Below are 22,175 nucleotides of genomic sequence, written 5' to 3'. Positions count from 1 at the left end.
TAAGTGGAGTAAAGCTATTCTTTGTTCATTATTAGATAAAAAAGTTACTACCTCATTTAGAAGAGTATTCCAAAAGTGGAACCTAGTATCTAATTCTAAATTTTTACGCGCTAGACAATTAGCACATCTATTGTTTTTTCGGTAAATATTTACAAGAAGAATGTTCCATTTTCTGTTATTCCAATTGTGAATGTTTCTGGTAAAGATATTTGGATGATTTTTTCTGTTTTTGGGACTGTTAATACTCTCTATGACAGTCTCTAAGCCACACTCCACTCTAACTTTCCTTATACCCATAGTCTAAGCCAATTTGAAATTCTGATCTATTCTCCACAACTCTGCTTTGAAGGCAGTACAACTGCCTATGTTAAATGGAAATTTTTCTATCCATTTACTATTCTCATTTTTTAATAAACCCCCGCAGCCAGTCTTTTTGGTGAACCCATTCATAGACCCATTAGTATTGAGAGTGATCCAATCAAAAGGAGGGGGATGTCATCTAATGAGTTGTTCTTCTCTGGGTCTCTTGTGAATTCTTCTTTCACTACAAGAATTTAATAGACTAGGGACATATTTTTGCGAGAAAATTTTTTTGTCACTAATTCATCACTAATTAGCTAGAAATTAGTGACGCACTAACGACAAACTTAATGAACGGTCACAAAATATTCGAACTTGAGAATAACGACTAATTAGTGAGAGATTTACGAGTTAGTTTGTTTATCGCAAATTGAGTTCTGTAGCTAAAATAAGAGCGGAAAAATTTTTTTTCGCTAATTTGTCAAAAGCTTCCCTAATCTCTTCTGCTTCCTTCAAATTTTGCAGGTGAAGGTGGGGCAGCCTCCGCTAGTTCTATTCGTGGACCTTCCAATTTCTCCAGCTCCAAATCTTCCAGACGGCGACGATAAAGATGTCTTTCCACTTAAGGTTAGGGTTTATATTCAATTGGTTGAATAAGTTGAATTGTGTCCAATCTTTAAAATTGAGGACAAAAATTTTAGGTATTTCTTTTGGGTTTTTAACAAATTCACCCAAATTTGCGTAACTTTGGTTCAGTTCCTTAAAGCATAGAGCGCATCTTCTTGTTTTCCGACGCAAAAAGGAAAATCTTCTTGTCCTCTATACATTCTGGCTTTTCTGACATTGTTGAGCAGTCTATTGTGACACATCTTCCAAGTAAAAACCTTTGTTTTTTGCGGCCTTCTCAAATTCCATATGGTCATCGAACTCGATTGGTATGGTTTTGACCACCCTGTCAGTGCCTTAAAGGTCGCACCAGTGGAGAATTCACTATCTTCCGAATGAATCCAACCTAGTTTGTCTTCTCCGTTCATAATTTTTGGTGGAGGGTGTGCTAAGATCTTCTTAATGATATCTTCAGGTAGGTATTTCTAAAGTTCTGTTAAGTTTCATTCATTGCTTGCATTGTTCCATTTTTAAATTGTGCTCTCTATATCTAAATTGTTATGTATTACAAATGCTAGCAGGGTCCTGCCTCTTCATTTGGGAGATGTCATTAAATTATTAATAGGGACACAAAAATAATTAGACGCCCATGTGTGAAAACGGATTGGATCGCATTAGATATGACCAAAATTTCGATTTAATCTGCACTAAAATCATCGGATCGGATCCAATATTCGGTTTTTAAGTTTGGATCCGATCCGATCCGCAAATGTACGAATCGAATCAGATATCGGATATATATGCAAAACACAAAAATATTTTTAAAATATTATTTTTATTAAAAAATATCAATAAAATTTATTTTTTCTATTCTTTTAAGTATGTCTACTCTTAAAATAATTTTAAAATACTTTTTTTAAATAATAAATTTAAATAATACAACATATATGATAATTATTAGTTGAAATAAAACATAAAAAAAATATTTATTTATTTATTTTTGCGAATACGCGAATATGCGGATCGGATATGCAAATACCTACACAAAATCTACAATCCAATTTTATTAGTGTGCGGATCTGATCTAATCCAATCCAATAATTTTGCAAATCGAATCTATATCCGTAATTTTCGAATCGAATTCGAATAAACATAGTAGATATATGAATCGGATATAATCCATAAATATCTAGTATAATATCAATTAAATTAATTCGAACAAAGCTAGTAATCTAGTATAAGATAGTAAATCGAACCAATAAGACTGAATTAGGAGGAATAATATTAATATCAATGAGAGTAACCAAGTTGTAAATTAAAACTAAGGCTAAATAAACCATGCATATTGCAAGATGACCCTACCAACTTTTCACATGCAAGAAAAAGACATGAATTATGTTATACCGTTCCACTGGAAAAGTTAATTAAAGTAGTGTTTAAATATGTCAACAATCCACTTCTATTGTCGATTTCGAGTAATAATTGTATATAAAAATATTCACTTAAACTATTCTTTGTTCCTTTTTCCCACCTAATTAAATAGCACTTTACGTACTCTCTCTTAATTAAATAGCACAAAAAGACATTTTATTTCTTGTCAATTGTTGCTTTTTGACATCTTTGCATGTTTTGATCGCATTTTTTTTTATGCTATCTCTTAGTCTGATTAATAGATTAATTTATTGTAGATTAAAATTTATTTAAAAATTTGTCGAAGGTTTTTATGTACTTTTAAAAAATTGGTATTCGTAAAAGAGGAGTTAGTTTCGCTCCTAGACCATTAGAATCTAACTACTCGATTTGCTAAAAATCGACAAAACAGACGGATACTAAAATTTTTATATTTTTTTTTTTACAAAAATATTCTTATTTAACTTTTTAAAATTCCAAAACTACTCCTTAATTTCCATATTTATCTTAAATCAAACGTGATACTGAAATACAACTCAATTTAATATATTTGACTTAATTTAATTTTTATCTTCCAATTTTTGTGTTGAGTTAAGAAATTAACTAAATTAATTAGTGATGACAAACATTATATTTAGAAAAAATAAATAATCAGTATTGATAAATTAATAAGTATATGTTGCTAATTGTTTACTATATATTGTAGGCCATAATTAAATTTAAGGAACCCAAATGGAATGGAAAATAAAACAAAAAATGATGGGTCAATAAAATAAACAAAGCCTAAGGAATCAAAGTTGAAGAAATCATAACGGGCCAAGCATATCACTATCCGATTCAAGCTTAATTTTATTTCAGCAAGCAAATCCCTCTCTTTTATCTTATCAAAAGCAACGTTCACTTCTGAAGAGTTGGTCAGAAACTCAGAAAAGTAAGAAAGAGAGAAAGAGCTTCTTCCCTAAGCTAGTAACCAAAGAAGCAAGAGAGAGAAAGTTTAAGCTTAAAAGACAGAATATCAAATCAACAAGTTCAAGCCAAATCAAGCTTAAGAAAAGATCAAAGGTAAACCATTTCCTCATACATGCAACTTAGTTTCTTCTCTTTTTTCCAACTCTCTGCTCAATCCGAAATGGGATACAAAGGAAAGTTATTTTTCGTTCTTTTCTGTTGTGTATCCACAGTCTCAAACTTGTCTTGGGGACCAAGTTGGTTTTCAAGGGTTCAGATTTAAGTTGACCACTAAAAGATTTTTGTGGTTGCTGCTTTATGGCTTTTGGCCAAGATGAAAGAGTCAGAAGTAAAGTTTCTACTCTAAGGTTTAATGAGAAAAAGTGAATCTGTGGGTTGGTGAAACTCAAGACTCAAGGTGTTGACTTTGGAAGAAGAACCCAACAACATACAAGGAGATAAAAGAGGTTTGCTATTCATTTAGAAACCAAGGAGATATAACCAGAGTATTGAGGGTTTGTTCTGAGAAGTGTTCTTTGAAAAAGTTCAACTAACTGGACAGTGTAACCTAATCAAAGGTGCATTCCGCCACTATGAAAAACTGAATCAGAGGCTTGCTAATATGGTTTTTCGCATAGCACAAAGGCTGTTGATGAAGTCAATCTCCTTCATGTTTTACTGATTGTAATGTGCTTTTCTATGTTTATCTTTCTCTAATTTCTTGTAAGAAAAGGCATTGTGAGAAAGCTCAAGTAAAAGCCATGAGTGGAAAAAGGTTGAGTAATACACTTGAGAGAAAAGCCTAAAGTTATTTTCTGATTTCTTTAGGTTGGTTAAGTGTCTTGTATCTTGTACCTGTTAGGTATTCCTTTCTTAGTTGGGTTAGCACTAAGAGTGAATAGTTAGGTGTTAGCATAGCCAATGTCAAGTTAGGTTAGAACTTGAGTGTGAAATTGGTGTATGTAATACTTTTAACTATAGTGGAAATTCTTCCATTGTTGTAGAGGAGATTGGATGTAGGTTGGATAGCACAAGACAATCGAACCAGGATATATGCTGGTGTTAGCTTTTCTCTTCATTAGACAAAAATAATTTGTCTCATAAATTTTCGCTGCTAAGTACAAACAGAATTAAAGTTAAAAGTTTTGATTTAAAAAAATTATAACAACAACTTAAAAGAAAGGCATAGATTCAATCCCATTCTCTAAGCCTACACAACCTTCACTTTGTCTTTTAATTTTTATCTTTTTGTCTTAATCTCTCTTCTATATACAACCTTATAGTTTTTATTAATTGAGATAAGCCCTAGCATGTAACTTGAAAAAAGAAATTAATTAAAAGAACATTCAAATATTAAAAAAAATGTTCATAAATGAAACAAAAATGTCGTCATCTGATCAGTCGGTGAAGCTATGTGAAAGGCAAGTGACAATGGTAGCAGTATAGGGGAAGGTACAAAGATACAAGCTATCGTTATTAGAAGAGAAGCCCCTTACTTTCCTGTTTTCTTGTTTAGAAAGCGAAAAAAATTTTCTTCATTTTTTGAGGAGAAATTATAAGAGGGAATTGGATATCTTATTGAATATATTATTCTATTTAGTTAAAGTTAGATGAAATTCAATACTGATATATCTACTAAAAAATTCAACTATAATAAATATACATAAAAAATTAGTTATTTATATAAACTAAAAATTAAAATACAAAATATATATAAAAATAAGTTAAATTATAAATATTAATAAAATGATTATTTTTTGTATGCATATAATATTTAAAAAATAATTTTAATGCAACGAGAATGGAGGAGTGTTTGAATTTATATTCTTATGGCCTCATTCATTTCACAAGATAACATTCTATTTGAGAAATATGATAATTTATTTGAATGAGAAAGAAACAAAGAAAATGTGATTTTGGGATGAAAATACTTTTAAATGTTGAAATAGAATAATAACACAAAAAAATAACAATTTTATTTATTTATCATTATAGTGTCTATGACTAATACACTATCTAAATGCTACCTCAATGAAGTCACCAAAAAAAAAATGCTACCTCAATGTCCCAAAACACAATACAAAAGCATTGAAATAGTAGAACAAAAAAAATTCTCTATCCTTGCTAATATCCTATGTATATATTTTAGGTAAACAAAAATACCAATAATAATAAAGGAAAAATTTTAAATGTTTAATAAAGGAAAAATTTTAAATGTTCTAGAACACTGATATTTTAATAGTTTTAACTGTTAACTTTAACTATAAAAAATATATAATATATTAATTAAAATTAATTATTAAAATAGTTAAAATATTAATATTCTATAAATATTTAAAAAAATTTTAATAATAAATCTTAAAACACATACAAGAATAAAAATATTTTATTAATAACAACCATCCAAACAAATTTAAATCCTTGAAGAGCATATCTTTTTTTTTTTGAAATAAAAAGTTCAACACAATATGTAAAGCAAGCAAAACAAAAATAGAAATAACAATCAGTCAAAGAAGTAAATTACGCAAAGGACACTAATTAATATCTCTTGTTATCTTTGATATTACCATCAATAATAGAAGGGATTCATACCTAATCATTCATTATAGTTCATGAAGGACTGATGGATAATATCGTCGACCCCTTTTTAATTATTCTGAAAAATCTCTCTATTCCTTTCTAACCAAATGTTCCAGATAATCGAACAGAAGCATACCATCCACCTCTTGCGCTCTTACTTACTAGTTGATAGCTCAGTCCAACTTTAAAAATGTTCTTTTAGCGTTCCTGGGCACGACTATTGTCTTCCAACAAATGACAGCCATGCATACTAAACCTGCCACGAAAAATCATAACCAAGAAATAAGTAGTGACCATATTCAACACCTTTATTACATAATACACATACATCATCGTTTTGATTAATCACTCCCAACCGACTCAGTCTCTCCTTCGTATTGACCCTCCCAGTCAAGACAAACTAGACAAACAATTCAACTCTTGGTGGGACTAAACCTTTCCAAACCGACTTAGTAAAGCTATAACTCGCTATCTCTTCCGGCATCATTTCTACCTGCAACACCTGCATAAAAGAATTAGTAGAAAATATACCTTGTTTATCAAATTTTCACACAACTCTATTCTCTCTGTCATGTGCAAGTTTGACCAGTCTTAAAGTTTCATACAACTGGTTCACTAAGTTCAACTTCCATTGAAAAAGCTCTCGTCTCTATTGAAAGTTCCATCTCCAATCTAACCCGTTCCAGCACCCACAATCCCCTATAACGGATCCTCTTTGGTTTGACTGAGAAAAGCCTCGAAAAAATGTCTTTTAAAGAACCGCCACGCAGCCATACATCTTCTGTCTTACTTGTTGATCTTTGAACTATATATGGCGTATATCTTTTCATGGCCCCTCTCGAATAGGTAGCACCTGGGATGACAGCATCACATTAGGGTTAGGATTCAAATTGTTATAAGAGCACACCACCTTTTTTGATAACAGACAATCCTCTTTCGAAAAATACCACCACCACTTAAAAAGAAGGGCTGTGTTATGTACCATAACATCCTCGATGCTTAATCCATCAAATTTTTTGGGAGTTTGCACCACCTCCCCTCTTGCCATAGCCATACCATTCCTATCATTTTTCTTACTCCATAGAAATCTTTTCTGTAAAAAAATCAATTTCTTTATAATATCTTTTGATATTTTATATAAACTCAAATAATAGATAAGAAGGTTGTTCAAAACAAATTTAATAAACACTAATTTAGTGAATTTATTGAAAATCTTAACTTTCAATACCTATATTTTATCTTAAGCTAATCTTAAAAAAATGCAACTTATAAACTAAGATATACTGTGATTTGTAATCAGTAGAGATAATAACAAAAAATAAGAATATAAATCTGAAAATTGGTTGTATAGTATATTATAGAAAAAATTTTAAGTATATTAATATATCGATATTTTAATAATTTTTAATTATTAATTTTAATTATAAAAAATATAATATATAATTAAGATTAATGGTGAAAAATCACTAAAATACTGATATAACGTTATATTTAAAAACTTTCCTATACTGTATATTAGGACAATCTATCTCTTCATAAATTAGTAGCTTATAAAGTGATTGTAGGTAGCTAGCTCTAGCTGGTGTCAAGTCCTTATTTGAAAAACAATAACAGTCGGTGCGTTCCTTTTTGTCATGTTCTTTAGCTCTATTCATCTTTTTCTTCCAAAGTCTTAAGTAGTCTTTTATTATTAGCCTACCTTATTATTATTATTTTCCACAATGCTCATTATCTTTAATTTGTCCATAGGGCACCACCCTCACCCTCCATTTTCATGCACCCTATAAAAGATACTGTTCCATGGCCTTATTGGATGACCAAACTTTATCATAATGGAATCTCTCCTTTTTAGTTTCTTAATCAAATTAAAATTATTGCCTTATCCTTATATTACACCATTGGTGGCCAATTTTGCTATCTTCAATGATCCCAATGAACCATCCATTATATTTAATTTATATATCATTATTATTTTGATTGATTGAAATGCTCATAGGTCCCAAATGTGACGTCCTACTAAACTCAATTAAATTGGATTATATACTAATAACGACAATATAATGATGATAACGAAAATAAAGAAAGGTACCGTTTTAAGAGTTCTTTACTACTCAAAACCTAAAACTATTCCACTTATTATTATTATAACCATATTAAATATATATTAAAATTCGTCATCAGAATTAATTATTAATTTAAAATATATATTAAAAATAAATTAAATTACACATATATTTATAAATAAATATATATAATGATTAATTTTAATATATAATAATAATAATAATAATAAATTTATTATTATTATTATTATTATTATTATTATTATTATTATTATTATTATTATTATTATTATTATTATTATTATTATTATTATTATTATTATTATTATGTCAATAATTTTTGCAATCTCTATCTTTCTCTCTTCAATCAGCATCTAATATGAGCTCAAATGATGATAATGAAATTAAAGGCAGTCACATACGGTTCAAAGTTATGGAATAATAATTTAGAAGGGTCGCTAACTGAAAAATAGACACCAAACAATGAGAATATACATATAACAATAATGCAAATACTCATTAAAAGTTAAGTCCATTTAGTTAGGAGGCGTGCTCTCATAAACTTCTTATTCTTGTTTAGTAGTTAAGAGAGTCCCATTTTAGCAGGAATTGCATTTGTGTTGATACTAATAATAAGAATTTCCCAAGATTTGAAAATATAGTGGACTGATATTTCGCTTTCACATGCACTATTGAGATAATAAATGGCATGAAACGTGGACTATTAGTTGGTTCATAATAAAGTGTGCATAATTTTCGATAAATTTTGGGAAGACAAGGACTGATGAACAAGGAACCTATGAAATTAAAGGATCTAAATGGTGAAATTGTGAATATAATTTACTAAATGGAAAGGCGTGGAGAATTCATATATGGTGATGTTATTATTTGTACATCCATAGCTTCTAGGCATTATTTATCGGGGACACCTAAAAGTAGGTGTCAATTTTAAATAGTACCTGTGAATTTTCTTTAGAAGATTTTTATATTTTTTCAGGATTTTTTTTTTGAAAAAATTAAGTTGGATATATATATACAAAATTAATTTTAAGAATCAAATTTTGATATAGTTGTTCATGAGTATGATTAAAAAATGAGAGCATTTTATTATTAAATTTGATTATTTTAGACAGTTATTTTTTTCTTTTGCGATTTTTTTGTGAATGGCTGAATTTAAAAAAAATGAAAAAAGAAGTTTAAAAGATTGAGTTTTTTTCTTCCCCTTTTTTACATGCATCTTTTAAATTATTGAAATGTTTTCCCAAAATTCGAATTAAATACATAAGAATAGTTTGTTAAATACAAAAACTATTTGTTATAAAAATAATTTTTTTATTATTTTGTCATGTTTTAAATATTTTAGAATATTTTTGTTATTCTAATATTTTTACCTGTGCCTAATTTTTTCTAAGGACATTTTTAATGGTTCACCTCTTTTTTCTTTATTGCTGTGAATGGCTTATGAATTGACTTTGATCACTTCAAACATTCCCATGCGGAGCTTTAGTGGATGATAAATTTGATAAGCTTCAAAGTTAAAGGTTCTATGGTGATCATAAGTTCATAACCATACAAAGTGGATCACTATTTAGCGACTGTTTCGACGAAAATGATTTTAATTTTGACATGTTATTAATTAGCTCAAAAAAACACAATTATGATTTAGGGTATTTGTATTGTTATGATGTCAATTCTTAAAGAGTCATTATTATGGATAAATAAGCATTAACACTACTAGTACACTGCAAAATTGAATACCACCATGCGCACTAACGACATTTCACTTTCACATTTTTTTTTTCGACAATTCCTGCTGCTAAACGTTATTACTTATTGTCTTGAATATGATAGATAGAAACTGAGACTTCGTAAATAATTTACAATAATTTCTTGGCGAAGGGTATATAATAAATAATTGGTTTTTTCCTTTGTATAAAAGCTTCGGTTATTACGTAACCTAATCCGAGATAACCCAACTATGATACCTCAACAACCTAGGTTTATTAGATTGGCTGACATGTTTGAATTCTGAGTTATATAGACTTAAGCAAAGTTTAATCAAATATGACCTTTATTTATTGATTTTTCTACATTTAAGGATTCGTTATTGGCTGATAAATTACTGCATACTTGAAATTCAAACTTCCAATTTAAACATACTAGTATACTGTATACTAACTATTAACACCAACCCAAATTGATTCTTTATGAGGTATTTTTATTTCGTCTGATTTTGTTTCTCCAGTAAGTTTTTTTTTTTGGTCTTGTTCTGCAGAGGTTTTTTTTTTTGGTCAAGGTTCTGCAGAGGTTTAAGAGACAGTTTGATGTGGGTTTTGGGCCATGACATTGAGGAATCCTTAACAGTAACAACCAAAAAGGCCCACAGTTGAACACCAAAAACAAACAACAATCCCGGTCCACAATCAGCTAAGTGTTCTCAAGTGTATACCTAGATCAAGACCCAAACAAAATAAAGAGTGTATACCTAGATCGACCTCCAAAACAAAAGGTATACACTATACACCCAGAAACCAGAATTACCAGCAGTTTACAATATGAACATGCAAGCTTGCCAAAGCTTCATTTATTGATAAGATAATAAGATCTCCAAAATCTGTTACATTTCTTACAGGAAAAAGTCATACGGATACGGTCCAATTCAATATAAGAATATAGATCTATCTTGCCGCTTTTGCAGCTAAGCGTTCTACAATCCTCAGAGGCAAAATGTAAGGGGAAAAAAAAATTAAAAACTAAAACCTTATGATAATACAGGAGGATACATTGCACTCACAAAAAAATACATTATATCATTCAAAAGGGTACTTCTTCTGGCTCTAATACGGGCAACAAAGGCTCTTGCAAATCTGAGTTTACAGGAAACAGATTACACTGCGCATACTGCGCCATCAACTGGTCCACAAGCACCAAAGCTACCATGGCCTCTACCATGGGTACAGCTGCAACAACAGTCCAAGCAAGGATTTCACACATTTTTCCACTCATGGATGTGCAGGCAAACAAAATGTTTATATTTTGTAATTGAAGATAACAGTATAACACACATGAAAATGTTTCATCACATAGCGAACTATCTGATCTTAGTTTCAGTTAATTCTAATGTACTTAAATGAATTAATATATGAAGCATAATCTCTTTCCAAGAAGAAGAAATAAGGAAGGCAAAAGGCCGAGTTTCTAACCTCTTGGGACAACACAAGGATCATGACGACCACGAGCGATCAGCTCTGTTTCTTTTTTATCTCGGGTCACCGTATTTTGCTTCTTCTGCACAAGCATAACACCATGTTCACTTCGGATAAAATACTTAAGTAAACACAAAGTCAAATTGTCATGAGAAAGACCGCCTGATCAGCTAAACATCTAGTGAACATATAGTAAACTACCTCAATTACTGATTAACTTTCCCACACAAAAATGTGTGTGTGAGAGAGAGAGAATGGACTTACACCAATAGTTGATGTCGGCTTAAAAGCTATTCTCATGTTTATGATTTCTCCATTAGAAATTCCACCCTGTTTATCAATACAGACAATAGTAAGTAAAACATTTATAGACACGTGACCATCATACTGCACATCTAGAGACAGCTAATTAGTAATAATAGAATGGAAACTGATACCTGTATCCCACCAGAACGATTTGTTCTTGTCCTTGTCCTTCCATGTTCATCTATATAGAACTCATCATTGTGTTCACTCCCAGTCAAAAAGGTACCTGTAATGATTTCATCAAGCCATCATCAGACAAAAGTAATTGACGAAAATAGCATTTTTAAAACAATTCTGCCATAGTCAGGACATATCGTAACACATTCAATCAGAGTCAAATAACATAAACAATCGAAATACCTGCAAACCCACTACCAAATTGAAAGCCCTTGGTTGCAGGCAATGACATAGCAGCTTTAGCCAGTTCAGCTTCAAGTTTGTCAAATACTGGTGAACCAAGCCCCTGATATATAATAGATTCAATTATACTCTTAGGTGGAAAGTATATTGAAAATCAAATAATACAGCACTAGAATAAATTAAAGCAGTCTTCCTTCTGTTCTGCGTGCTAATTATTAAAGTACCAATAGCAGGATCAAAAGAGCACTCTTAACATTGATGGGATACAAATTTATCATGGATACATGCTACACATGAAAGCAAGCTCTTAAACCTCCCAAGGATGACTAGCACAGCTTGTTTGAGTTCAACTAAGGCCTTCCAGTGTTTTCTAGATTTTATAGAAGATTCAAGTCATGCCTTCATTAGATTAATTTTAGAATCAACAACCACTCAACAATGAGAGTTTTGGCCTCTTGAAATGCCATACCCCTTGTATTCTTGCAATTCAATGTTAAATCCAGAAATTCTCTTCAGTGTTTGTTATTACTAGTACTATTATTATCCATGGGTACCAACTACCGAGTACCTTACACTCACCCATAAAACCGTTGTGTTATATATTTAATCAATTTTACAAGTTTACTTGTACCCTAAATTGTAACTGCTAACTTGTGCAGTAATTTTATGCAGACAGAAAAAGGTAGAAAACTTACACGTGGACAGTTCCTCACTATGCATGTCACAACACCACCAACAGAATCACCTCTAACTCGGACAGCATCAATAGCAGCTATCATCTTCTCTGCATATTCAGGGTCAGGACATCGAACAATGTTGCTCTCGATCTGGAAAGTTTTCATAGAATATATACCAAAGCAAGATTTCAGCTTCAGAATTGCAATAATGTAACAGAGTAATAACCAATTATGAAAGCAAGTTAGAGAGAATATCCACCAATTTGGCTTACTGCAGTCAGTAAAACATTATGGCATTGGCCTTTTTATCTACAAATGCCATTTTTATTTTCCTAACACAAAATTGTAAAGAAAAGCATACACATGATATGCAAAGACAATCCTTTAGATGAGGGTTGAGAAGATGTCAACCTGATAAGTTAGTACCATTCAAAATCCATTTAAAAATATTAAAATTTAAAACAAATAGTCATCTTCAATTCTCTATGTATAGGATACAATAAATCTCCTTTAAACTCTTTTGTTTGGCTCAATTTTACAGAAGGCACCAATAAACATATGTGAATATTCACTTTAAAATACCTGATCAAGTGTCACAGTCTCATTATCAATTAAATCCTCTGGCAGAACAACCTTGTGAACTTGAGACACATATGCAAGAATCTGAAAAGTAAGAGACCTTTAGCAAAGGATATCGTGAAGGAATTGGCATATAAAAACATGATACATGCACATAAATATACACCAACTATGAATAGACATATAGAAATAATCGATGCTGGACAACTTTGCTGATTTACTGGGTAAAGTTCCATCTTTCTTTTCTTGTTTTAGAGGATCTCTTATCCTCTCCCTTGTTGTACTTTCCTCTTTTCTCGTTTAAAAACTTTTTGCCTATCAAGAAGAAGAAAATATGTACTCTCTGCATATATTTTCGAAGGTGGAAACTGATAGAAGAATAATAGAAAACGTGACATACAATGGAAAAAGGGGGATAATTAGATTCGAAATATTTTTATCCCATATTAATATCTATTGGTACAATTTTACAGTTTCTTCTAAGAATAAGCAATGGACCGCTAAAATAAGGGACAAAAACTTCATTGTGTAAAACAAGCAGAAAACTCTAGCCTAAACCACAAGACAAGTACACACCTCAGTTCCTGCAAAATCCTTAAGGATTTTTTTAGCAACAGCACCAGAAGCAACCCTTCCAATGGTTTCTCTTGCAGAAGATCTACCACCACCCTTAAAAATAAGAGCCCTGATGCATAAGTTTAATGCCTGTCTGATTAAAAGAAAATGCCAAACTCATGAAATCATAAAAGTTGATACCTGAACTGATCTGACACCATACTTCATGTCGTAGGTTGCATCCGCATGGGAAGGCCTATAAGCTAATGACATCTCACTATAGTCCTGAAACCCAGAAAATGTAATGAACAAAGCTATAAGCATTACAGAATCAACTAAAGAATACCAAATATGAACTTGTGATTCAGTCATAAATCATAAGCAATTATTATTATCAAGACTCACAACTAACAAGTTATTTACTTCATCTAACCAATTGCCAAATAAGGATAATAGATGTACCAAAAGATTGAGTATGACAGGAATCAAGGCTATTGGACCTTGAATCAGTTAAGAATTAGTATAAAAGTTGGGTGGAAAAGAGAGTTAGGGAGATTAACACTTAGTAGGAAGGGAATAGGAGAGCCGAGAGTCCTCTCAAGCACAAATGTGTCATCCAAGAAAACACCCATCTAACGTCAGTCTTAGCATTTCCAATTCAAAGTAAGTACACAAAAAATATATGGCAGGTTTTAAGTGCAAGTTCCGAATAATAAATAGTCCCCAAACACACACACGTGCAAAGAAAAGAAAAAGAAAATTTTGGGGGGTTGGGGGGGATCTCCCTTTAGTTAAACATTATAACAGCAAGTTTAGAATAAACAATAAGTGTTGCTTGTTTTTTATTAACTCTTCTGTACATAAATATAAGCTCTATCATTAGATACTCACATGTCCTCTTTGATCAGTATTAGGTACAAATACATGGATTGGAGTTCCAGTAGTAAGTCCTGCAATTAACAAATTATACTTCAGTGTTTCTTTTTTTTTTTTTTGGCAATAAATATACAGCTTCCCAACTAATATATAGAAGAAATATCAACCTTCGGAGACTCCTGAAAATATTTTACACGTATCAGTCTCCTTTCTAGGAGTTGTAATTCGGCTTTGGCCTGGCCTCCTATACACAAGAACTGTACAATGTTACTCTTTAGAGACATTTTGTGATGCATAAAAAACAAACATTTCCTATCATTCATAGTTACAACAATGAAAAGCTATCTTAAAAGATATTCATCTTTAGCCTGTTAAGTGTTTTCCACTATGCAGTACCTTCTGTCAAGATCAACTTGCATGTCAGACTCGGAGAGAGGGATGCGAGGAGGACACCCATCAATGACACAACCAACACCTCCTCCATGAGACTCTCCATATGTTGTCACACGGAAGTGATTTCCATAGGTACTCCCGGCCGCCCGTATCTCTGTAATTCACCAATGACTTCAGAAACTCAAAACAATGTCCATCTCAATATCATTAACTATGAACTCTTAAATGTATAACTGGCATTAGATTACAAACCAACCAGTTCTTTTAATTTTCATTATCATTTAAGAAACACTCAGACCTAAGTTAGAAGCAGTTCGAACTAAGTGTACGTCATCTAGGAAGCTTAAAATCTAAAATCCTAATAGGTACTTAGGTAGAAAGTTTCAGGAAATAAATAAATAAATAAATCAAATTAAGAATCAATTTCACATAAGATGAAACATGTATGTAATCCCCCTCCGAGGAGTTCTTACATGAACTAAAAACGAAATCACCAATTACAATGAGCACATTACAGCGAATTTCATGCTATATCGAACTTAAAAACGTTAAAATACAGCAACAGATTCAGTATTCAAAATCATTAAGCTGGAAAAGGTGCATTCACAAAAAAGCAAATAAATAAACGCAATAGAGAACACGAATTTACAAGAATAAGCTGATGATCTGAAAATCAACTAACAATAATAACCTGAAGAGAAATTTATATATTATTATGCGATGAAGAAAAAAACGAAGAGATGGAAGGAGAGAGAGAACTGACGGAGGTTTTTGGGAGTGCGAGAACGGAGGGAGACTTGAAGGTAGGCGGAGGAGAGGGATCGGATGTTGGAATTGGGAGAGATGGAACCGCCGAGGAATGGCTTCGAAGAGAGAGAGGTAGAAGAAGAAGCCATTGAAAATAAAACACAGGTGGAAGAAGAAAATTGGTGAATTGAATTGAAATGAGTAATAAGGAGGGAGCGGTTGAGGTTTGGTGGTTGAAACTTGAGATACAAAAGAAAGGGGTTGGTGGTGGTGTTGGTAGTCTCAGTGGTGGCAATTTCTGTAATTATATTCAAATTTTTGCCCACCTTCCCAACCCCCTCCTCCTTCACCTACCCTCCCTCCTCGCCTCCCTCCTTCCCCGTTTATTTATTTTATTTTTCTCTTTTCTTCATTTAAGCAAATGCACTTACTAGGTAAATATTGTGGTTCAATTAAATTTATATGTTTAAATAATATATGATTAAATACCAAAATGATATGTGTAAAGGAAAATTAATTATTATATATTTATATATAAATATATATTTTTATATTTTTTAATATATAATTTATATAAATAATTTATTTAGTAATTAATTTTTAGTATACAAATAATTAGATTAAATAATTATGTAAAAATTTGTATGAAAATAATGAAAATTAAATTTATATAATAAAAAGTAATTGAATCTTGATGCATATCTTTTTTTTTTTTTACAAATAAGGGTCTATTATTTGTTGTTGGGGACTTGGGGCTGGTGTCGCGTATGTTCTCTTTGACATTAATCCACGTTTGGTATGTTTGACAGCACGTGTTTGTCAACTCTCAAGGGTTGGTAACGGCTAAAGGGTGGATTCCTCCCGGAGTCTTATTCCATAAAAATCTAATGTATAAGGGAAATAAAATTTAGGGTTTAGCTATCTTTAGCACACATTTTAATAATATAATAATAAAAAATTTTAAATTATTTACATATATATGTATTAAAAATATAAAAATTTTATTTTTTAAATAATTTTTAATAAAATATTTTTAATAATATTTTTATAATACGTGTTTCAAGAACATATATTAAGTTATTAACAAGATTTAAAAAAATTAATATATTGTTCAACCTCTTTATGGATATCACTATGACAGTATTTTATTATGAAAATAGAATAATAAGACATTAAAAATAAGATATAAATAATAAAAATATAAATTAATATTTTTATATTTTATTAGATAATTAAATTATAATAAATTAAGAAAATTTAATTTATTTTTATTATTTTCATTTAAAACATTTTAAAAATATAATAATTAAAATATATAATTATAAAAAATTCATAAATATGATAAAAAATAAAAAAAATTGTATTTTTATTAAAATTTTAATTTTTTTATCAAAATGAATATAAATTATACTAATTTATTATTTTTAGATATAATATTTTTATTTATATTTTATTTACTAAATATAAATTTGTGTGTTTGTATCTCTATTTCACTATTTCATCGTTATAACAAATGCAACCCATGATAATAACGTTGAAGATGCTGTATGGGACTTGCCTATCCTAGTTTTCTAATACTTTTACTTTTCAAATTGCCAATGTATCAAATTTTATTAAAATTGGCTAGTCCAAATCAGTCCGAATTAGTTTTTTTCTTTCTATGATTAGATCCTTCAATTTGAATGGCATTGTGATCGATTTTTGGGTCGAACCAGCTGATTCGATCTGATTATGACAAGTATAATTATGAGAGATATGGTGATTCTATTAATCTTTAGCACCCCAATTAATTTATACTCAACCTCAATGACAATATATATATATATATATATATATATATATATATATATATATATATATATATATATATTTGTGAGTCTTAATAATAGCCATTTGTTTAGTCAGTAACATTTTTTAAAATACGATAAAGTGGTTCATTTGCTCCTACATTTGCCCAAGAGACAAAATTACAATTATAGGTTATATATAGATTAATTGAAATATTTGTTTTTACTAAATCACTGGACTTTTAGAGGAACTGAAAATATTTTTTCTTATTTCTTTGTTAATAAGAAAGTAGTTAAAAAATTATGGTTATAAAATTTTAATAATATTCTTTTTTGTAATTTTTATATTTATTGTTTTAATCAATGTTCTAAAAATAATAATTTTAAAATTATTAATTTTTTAATAGAAAATTTGTTAATAAAGTAGGATATGAAAGCTGAAACTTTTATCATCAAAGTTGAGCCTTGTAACTTTTTTATCCTTTAATAGGGGTTCGACCTATATTATTAGATTAGTAAAAATATTTTTTTTAAGAATGTTAGGACACTCAAAAAATTAATCACAAAATAGTTGTAATATATTGTGTATAAATATATTTATTTTTAATATATATTTTATATTTTAGTATTTTTTATACTAATAATTATTAAATGATTAATTTTTTTGTACAAATAAAATTCTTGAATTTTTATATTAATTGAAAATAATAACAAATGACCGAAGATTTTTAAATTTAAATCTAATATATTTTACACATTTATATATTAGGATATTTTACAAAATTAGGGGTGTACGCGGATCGGATCAAATCGGATATGATATTCGCGCTTTTTAGTGCCGGATTCGATCCGATCCGATTCGCAAATATCAGAGATATCCGCATAATTAAACCTTCTCTTTTTAATCATATTTCTATGTTAAAAAATTCAATAAAAACATTTTTTCATACTTTTAAACTTATTTATTCCTAAAATATTTTTAATCAAACTATTTCTAAATAACAAAAATAGAGTTATGCCCCACTTTGGTTCCTGACATTGGTGAGTTACATTTAATTAGTGCTCGAGATCCCAATTACACTAAATTAGTCCCCCATATTGGAAAAAATGCACCACGTTAATCCTTCTCCCAATTTCCGTCACCGGAGTACTGACGTCGTCAGTGACGTGGCCAGTTCTTGCCACCCTGGACCCAGCAACGGTTAGATGACATGGCAATAAATTTGATTAGCTCTAATTTAGTCCTTATCCCCTTTTATAACCAAGATTTTTGCCCTAACTTCTTCCTCTTCTTCTTCTACCCACTTTTTCCGGTTCTTCGTCTTCTTCCTCGCTGTGTAGCTTTCTGGGTTTAGGATCATGAGTGCAAATGGGAGCTAGAGTTTCCTGCAGTCAAACAGAAGGATCTTCAGAGAAACCAGTAGAGCATCGAGTGTTCCAGAGTGGTGTGGGTGTGGCTGCCGCCCTGTTTTCCGGTGGTCCACAATAAAGGCTAACCCTAACAATCCATTTTTTGGGTGTCCTAACTACAATGTCAGTAGAAAGACGTGGTGTGATTTATTTGTCTGGGTTGACATTGGAGAAGAAGACATCGTTGGAAGGGTGACTGCTATCAAGAATATTGATGAACTGGGGGTCAATTTGGCTTGGAGAATTGGAAAGTTAGAAACTGAAGTTAAGACCCATAAATTGTACATGTTATTGTTGGCTCTGTTTATAATATTTGTTGCTGTTTTCATGTTGGTGTTTAAGGTTTGAGGATGATTATGTTTTAATGTGATTAGGATTATTGTAAAGTAGACAAAAGAAAAAGTGTCATTGTGAATTGTTTAAAGTTGGTAGTGTTGTTATAAATATAAACCAAAAATTCTGTTTTTGTCATCCAACAAAATGATGGAAAAATATGTAAAAAAGAACCTATTAGTAGCATAATTAAAGGTAGAACAACTTGTCATTATAATAATAAGATGCAACATAACAATAAGTTTTCAGCATGAGTATTAACAAGCAAAACAACTGTCATATCAGTGACACCTCCCCAACCAAATAACAATGAGTTTCCAACATGAGTATTAACAAGCAAAACAACTTCCATATCAGTGACACCTCCCCAACCAAATTAAAAGCTAGTTCTTAATTCAAAATACACCAATAACAAAGACAAATAGTGCCATCAACCTTACAATGTTTCCAAATATAACAATTGGGTGGTGAAGTGTTATCAGCCAGAGCAGTGGGCTTATTGCCTTCGATGGGATTAGAATTGGATGTGGTTCTGGGTTCATTGTTGTCAAACAGGGGGTAGGTAGCTTGTTCATGGATCTTGCTTGCTAGGGGTTCATTGCCCGGCATTGTTATATCTTTCTGATTAGGTTTGGCAGGGCTATCTTTTTTGAGTTCATCATGCTCATCTTCAACATACAGAATAATCTCCTTCAACATGCTCAAAGTAAATATTAATCAGTCCATCATTTTCTTGAGCCATGAAACACATCTCTCTTAATTCATCATCAGAATTCAGAGCTCTTAAACCACTGTCTAAACTCCTCCTAGGAACATGCCACCAACATTCTTCTATCTTATCATATCCTAGTTCTTTATAATAATTCCTCACCCAGAATACATCCAAAGTATCTTGATCAATGTCACCAACACAAGCCTTCTTATCAGGAGAATAAATAGTTATCTCATTCTCATTTTTCTGAAACTTTCTCCCATGGTAGAACATAATATCTAACTACACATCCATCTGCATGGTTCAAAAGAATTTATTTTCATCAACAGTAACACACATTGATAACTTTAAGCTAATTTTCATCAATAACATTCATAAAAGCCATAGAAAATATCATAAAAAGAAAACATGGTCACTCATGCGAAGGTGCTGATTCTTCCACCATTGGAACAGAGCATAAAAAGAAACTCCTAAACACAGTCCCACAAAACATCAAAATAAAATCCTAACACAAAATCAGCTTTAAAACTTGTGAACTGACAATATACAAAACACTTAACCATGATCAACACACATCATAACATTCCATTAAATTTGAAAAAAAAAATTCATCCTCACTAACCTCAGTGACGACACAGAAGATCCCTGTAGTGGCAAACATAATTTTTCGACAACTGCACAGCAAACGTCGTGTTCCAATGGTCTCGAGAAATCCTACTGCAGCCACTTGTTGCTACTTTGGGTAACTCATGGAAGAGAAACCTTTTTGTCTATGCGTCACTGATAGAGAAGTAGAAGACGAATAGTAGAAACAAAAAAGAGTGTCTAACATTTTATTTATCATTACATACAAACGACGTCATTCAAAGGGGTGTTTAGCGCCAAATTAGAAACGACGTCGTCTCATTTTGTCCAGCGTGGCAAGAATTGGCCACGTCACTGACGGCGTTAGTGCTCCGGGGACGAAAATTAGGAGAAGGACTAACGTGGTGTATTTTTTCAAATCTGGAGGACTAATTTAGTGCAATTAGGATCTCGAGGACTAATTAAATGCAACTCACCAATCTCAGGTACCAAAGTGAGGCTTAACTCAACAAAAATAAAATAATACAATATATGAATAATAATTACTAACTAAAACATACAAACAAGAAAATATAATACTAAACATATATTTATTTATTTATTTATTTATTATTGTGCAAATTTGCGGATCCGCGGATCGGATACGCGGATGTAGAGCATATATCCGCGATCCGATCCGCAAAGAGTGCGGATCGTATCCGATCCGATATGTTCAATTTGCGGATCGGATCGTATCCGAAATTTTCGGATCGGATACGGATATTTACTGCGAATCTGCAGATATGATCCGATCCATGAACACCCCTACACAAAATATGTTTAGATATTAATTTGTACAAGCAAAATAATAAAAAAATGACTTATTTTTAAATATTTTTATTAAGTAAGGAAAGTTACCTCTTTTGTTAATTAACTAAATCTTAATTATTTATTTATTATATTTTATATTAATAATTTAAATTTAAAATATAAAATGAAAAATTTTAAAATATTTTAATAACAAATTAATTTTCAAACACTGCCATTTTTATTTTTTTCAAAAGACATTAACATTCTTTCGATTAAATACCATAATATTTCTTCCATTCAATTCTTTTATTTTAATAATCTAACAATATAATTTTTATTTATATTTTTAAATATAAAGTTAACTATTAATTAAAAATAATAAATTATGTTAATGCTCTCATTTCTTTGTACATAAATATTTCATAGAATAAACTATTATTTTTATCCACAAAAATTTTAAACGCTAATAAATCTATTCATAAGAAAAAAGAAATTACAGTTGTATTTATAAAATATAAATTCCGTACGACAAAATTAATTAAACACTAAAAAATCATCTAAAAATTCTACATTATCCTTTTCTAACCCTAATCTCAACACTCATTTTCCAAATCTCAACCTTTCTTTTATCGGATTTGGATCCTCTAAATTTTGAATTTGTATTTTAAAAGATAAAGTATGATCTTCTACTTTTGAATGATTTCTCTCTCATATTTATTTTTTGTCCCACCTATGAAATAAATTGTGAAAGATCACACTTTACTCTCTAAAGTGAAATTCAAAATTTAGAGGATCCAAATCATCTTTTATCCTTTTCATAGATTCCACCACCTTCTTCACCAACACTACCATCATCGTCGCCACCAATCATCAGTTTCACCTTCTTTCTTTTTTACCATCACAACAACAACAATGATGATCAAGTATGGTAACAGAAAAGTAGCATCTGTTTT

General features: G+C 30.6%; 1 protein-coding gene across 1 annotated transcript; it reads right to left on the bottom strand.

Annotated features, from left to right (window-relative positions):
* Nucleotides 1-10,476: 10,476 nt before the first annotated feature.
* On the bottom strand, nucleotides 10,477-16,017 carry LOC112712591 (chorismate synthase, chloroplastic). Its single transcript, XM_025765520.3, has 13 exons — nucleotides 15,623-16,017; nucleotides 14,863-15,013; nucleotides 14,634-14,710; nucleotides 14,482-14,540; nucleotides 13,792-13,875; nucleotides 13,612-13,704; nucleotides 13,039-13,119; nucleotides 12,475-12,606; nucleotides 11,780-11,882; nucleotides 11,551-11,645; nucleotides 11,378-11,443; nucleotides 11,111-11,195; nucleotides 10,477-10,867 (listed from the first exon to the last, which is right to left on the bottom strand). Exons 1-13 carry the CDS (start codon nucleotides 15,753-15,755, stop codon nucleotides 10,722-10,724), a joined length of 1,305 nt encoding a protein of 434 aa, XP_025621305.1. The 5' UTR covers nucleotides 15,756-16,017; the 3' UTR covers nucleotides 10,477-10,721.
* Nucleotides 16,018-22,175: the final 6,158 nt, after the last annotated feature.

Source organism: Arachis hypogaea, chromosome 9 (genome assembly GCF_003086295.3).
Source record: "Arachis hypogaea cultivar Tifrunner chromosome 9, arahy.Tifrunner.gnm2.J5K5, whole genome shotgun sequence".
NCBI classification, from domain to species: Eukaryota; Viridiplantae; Streptophyta; class Magnoliopsida; order Fabales; family Fabaceae; genus Arachis; species Arachis hypogaea.
Note: the sequence above shows the minus strand (reverse complement) of the source record. Positions and strands in the feature narration are given on the sequence as shown.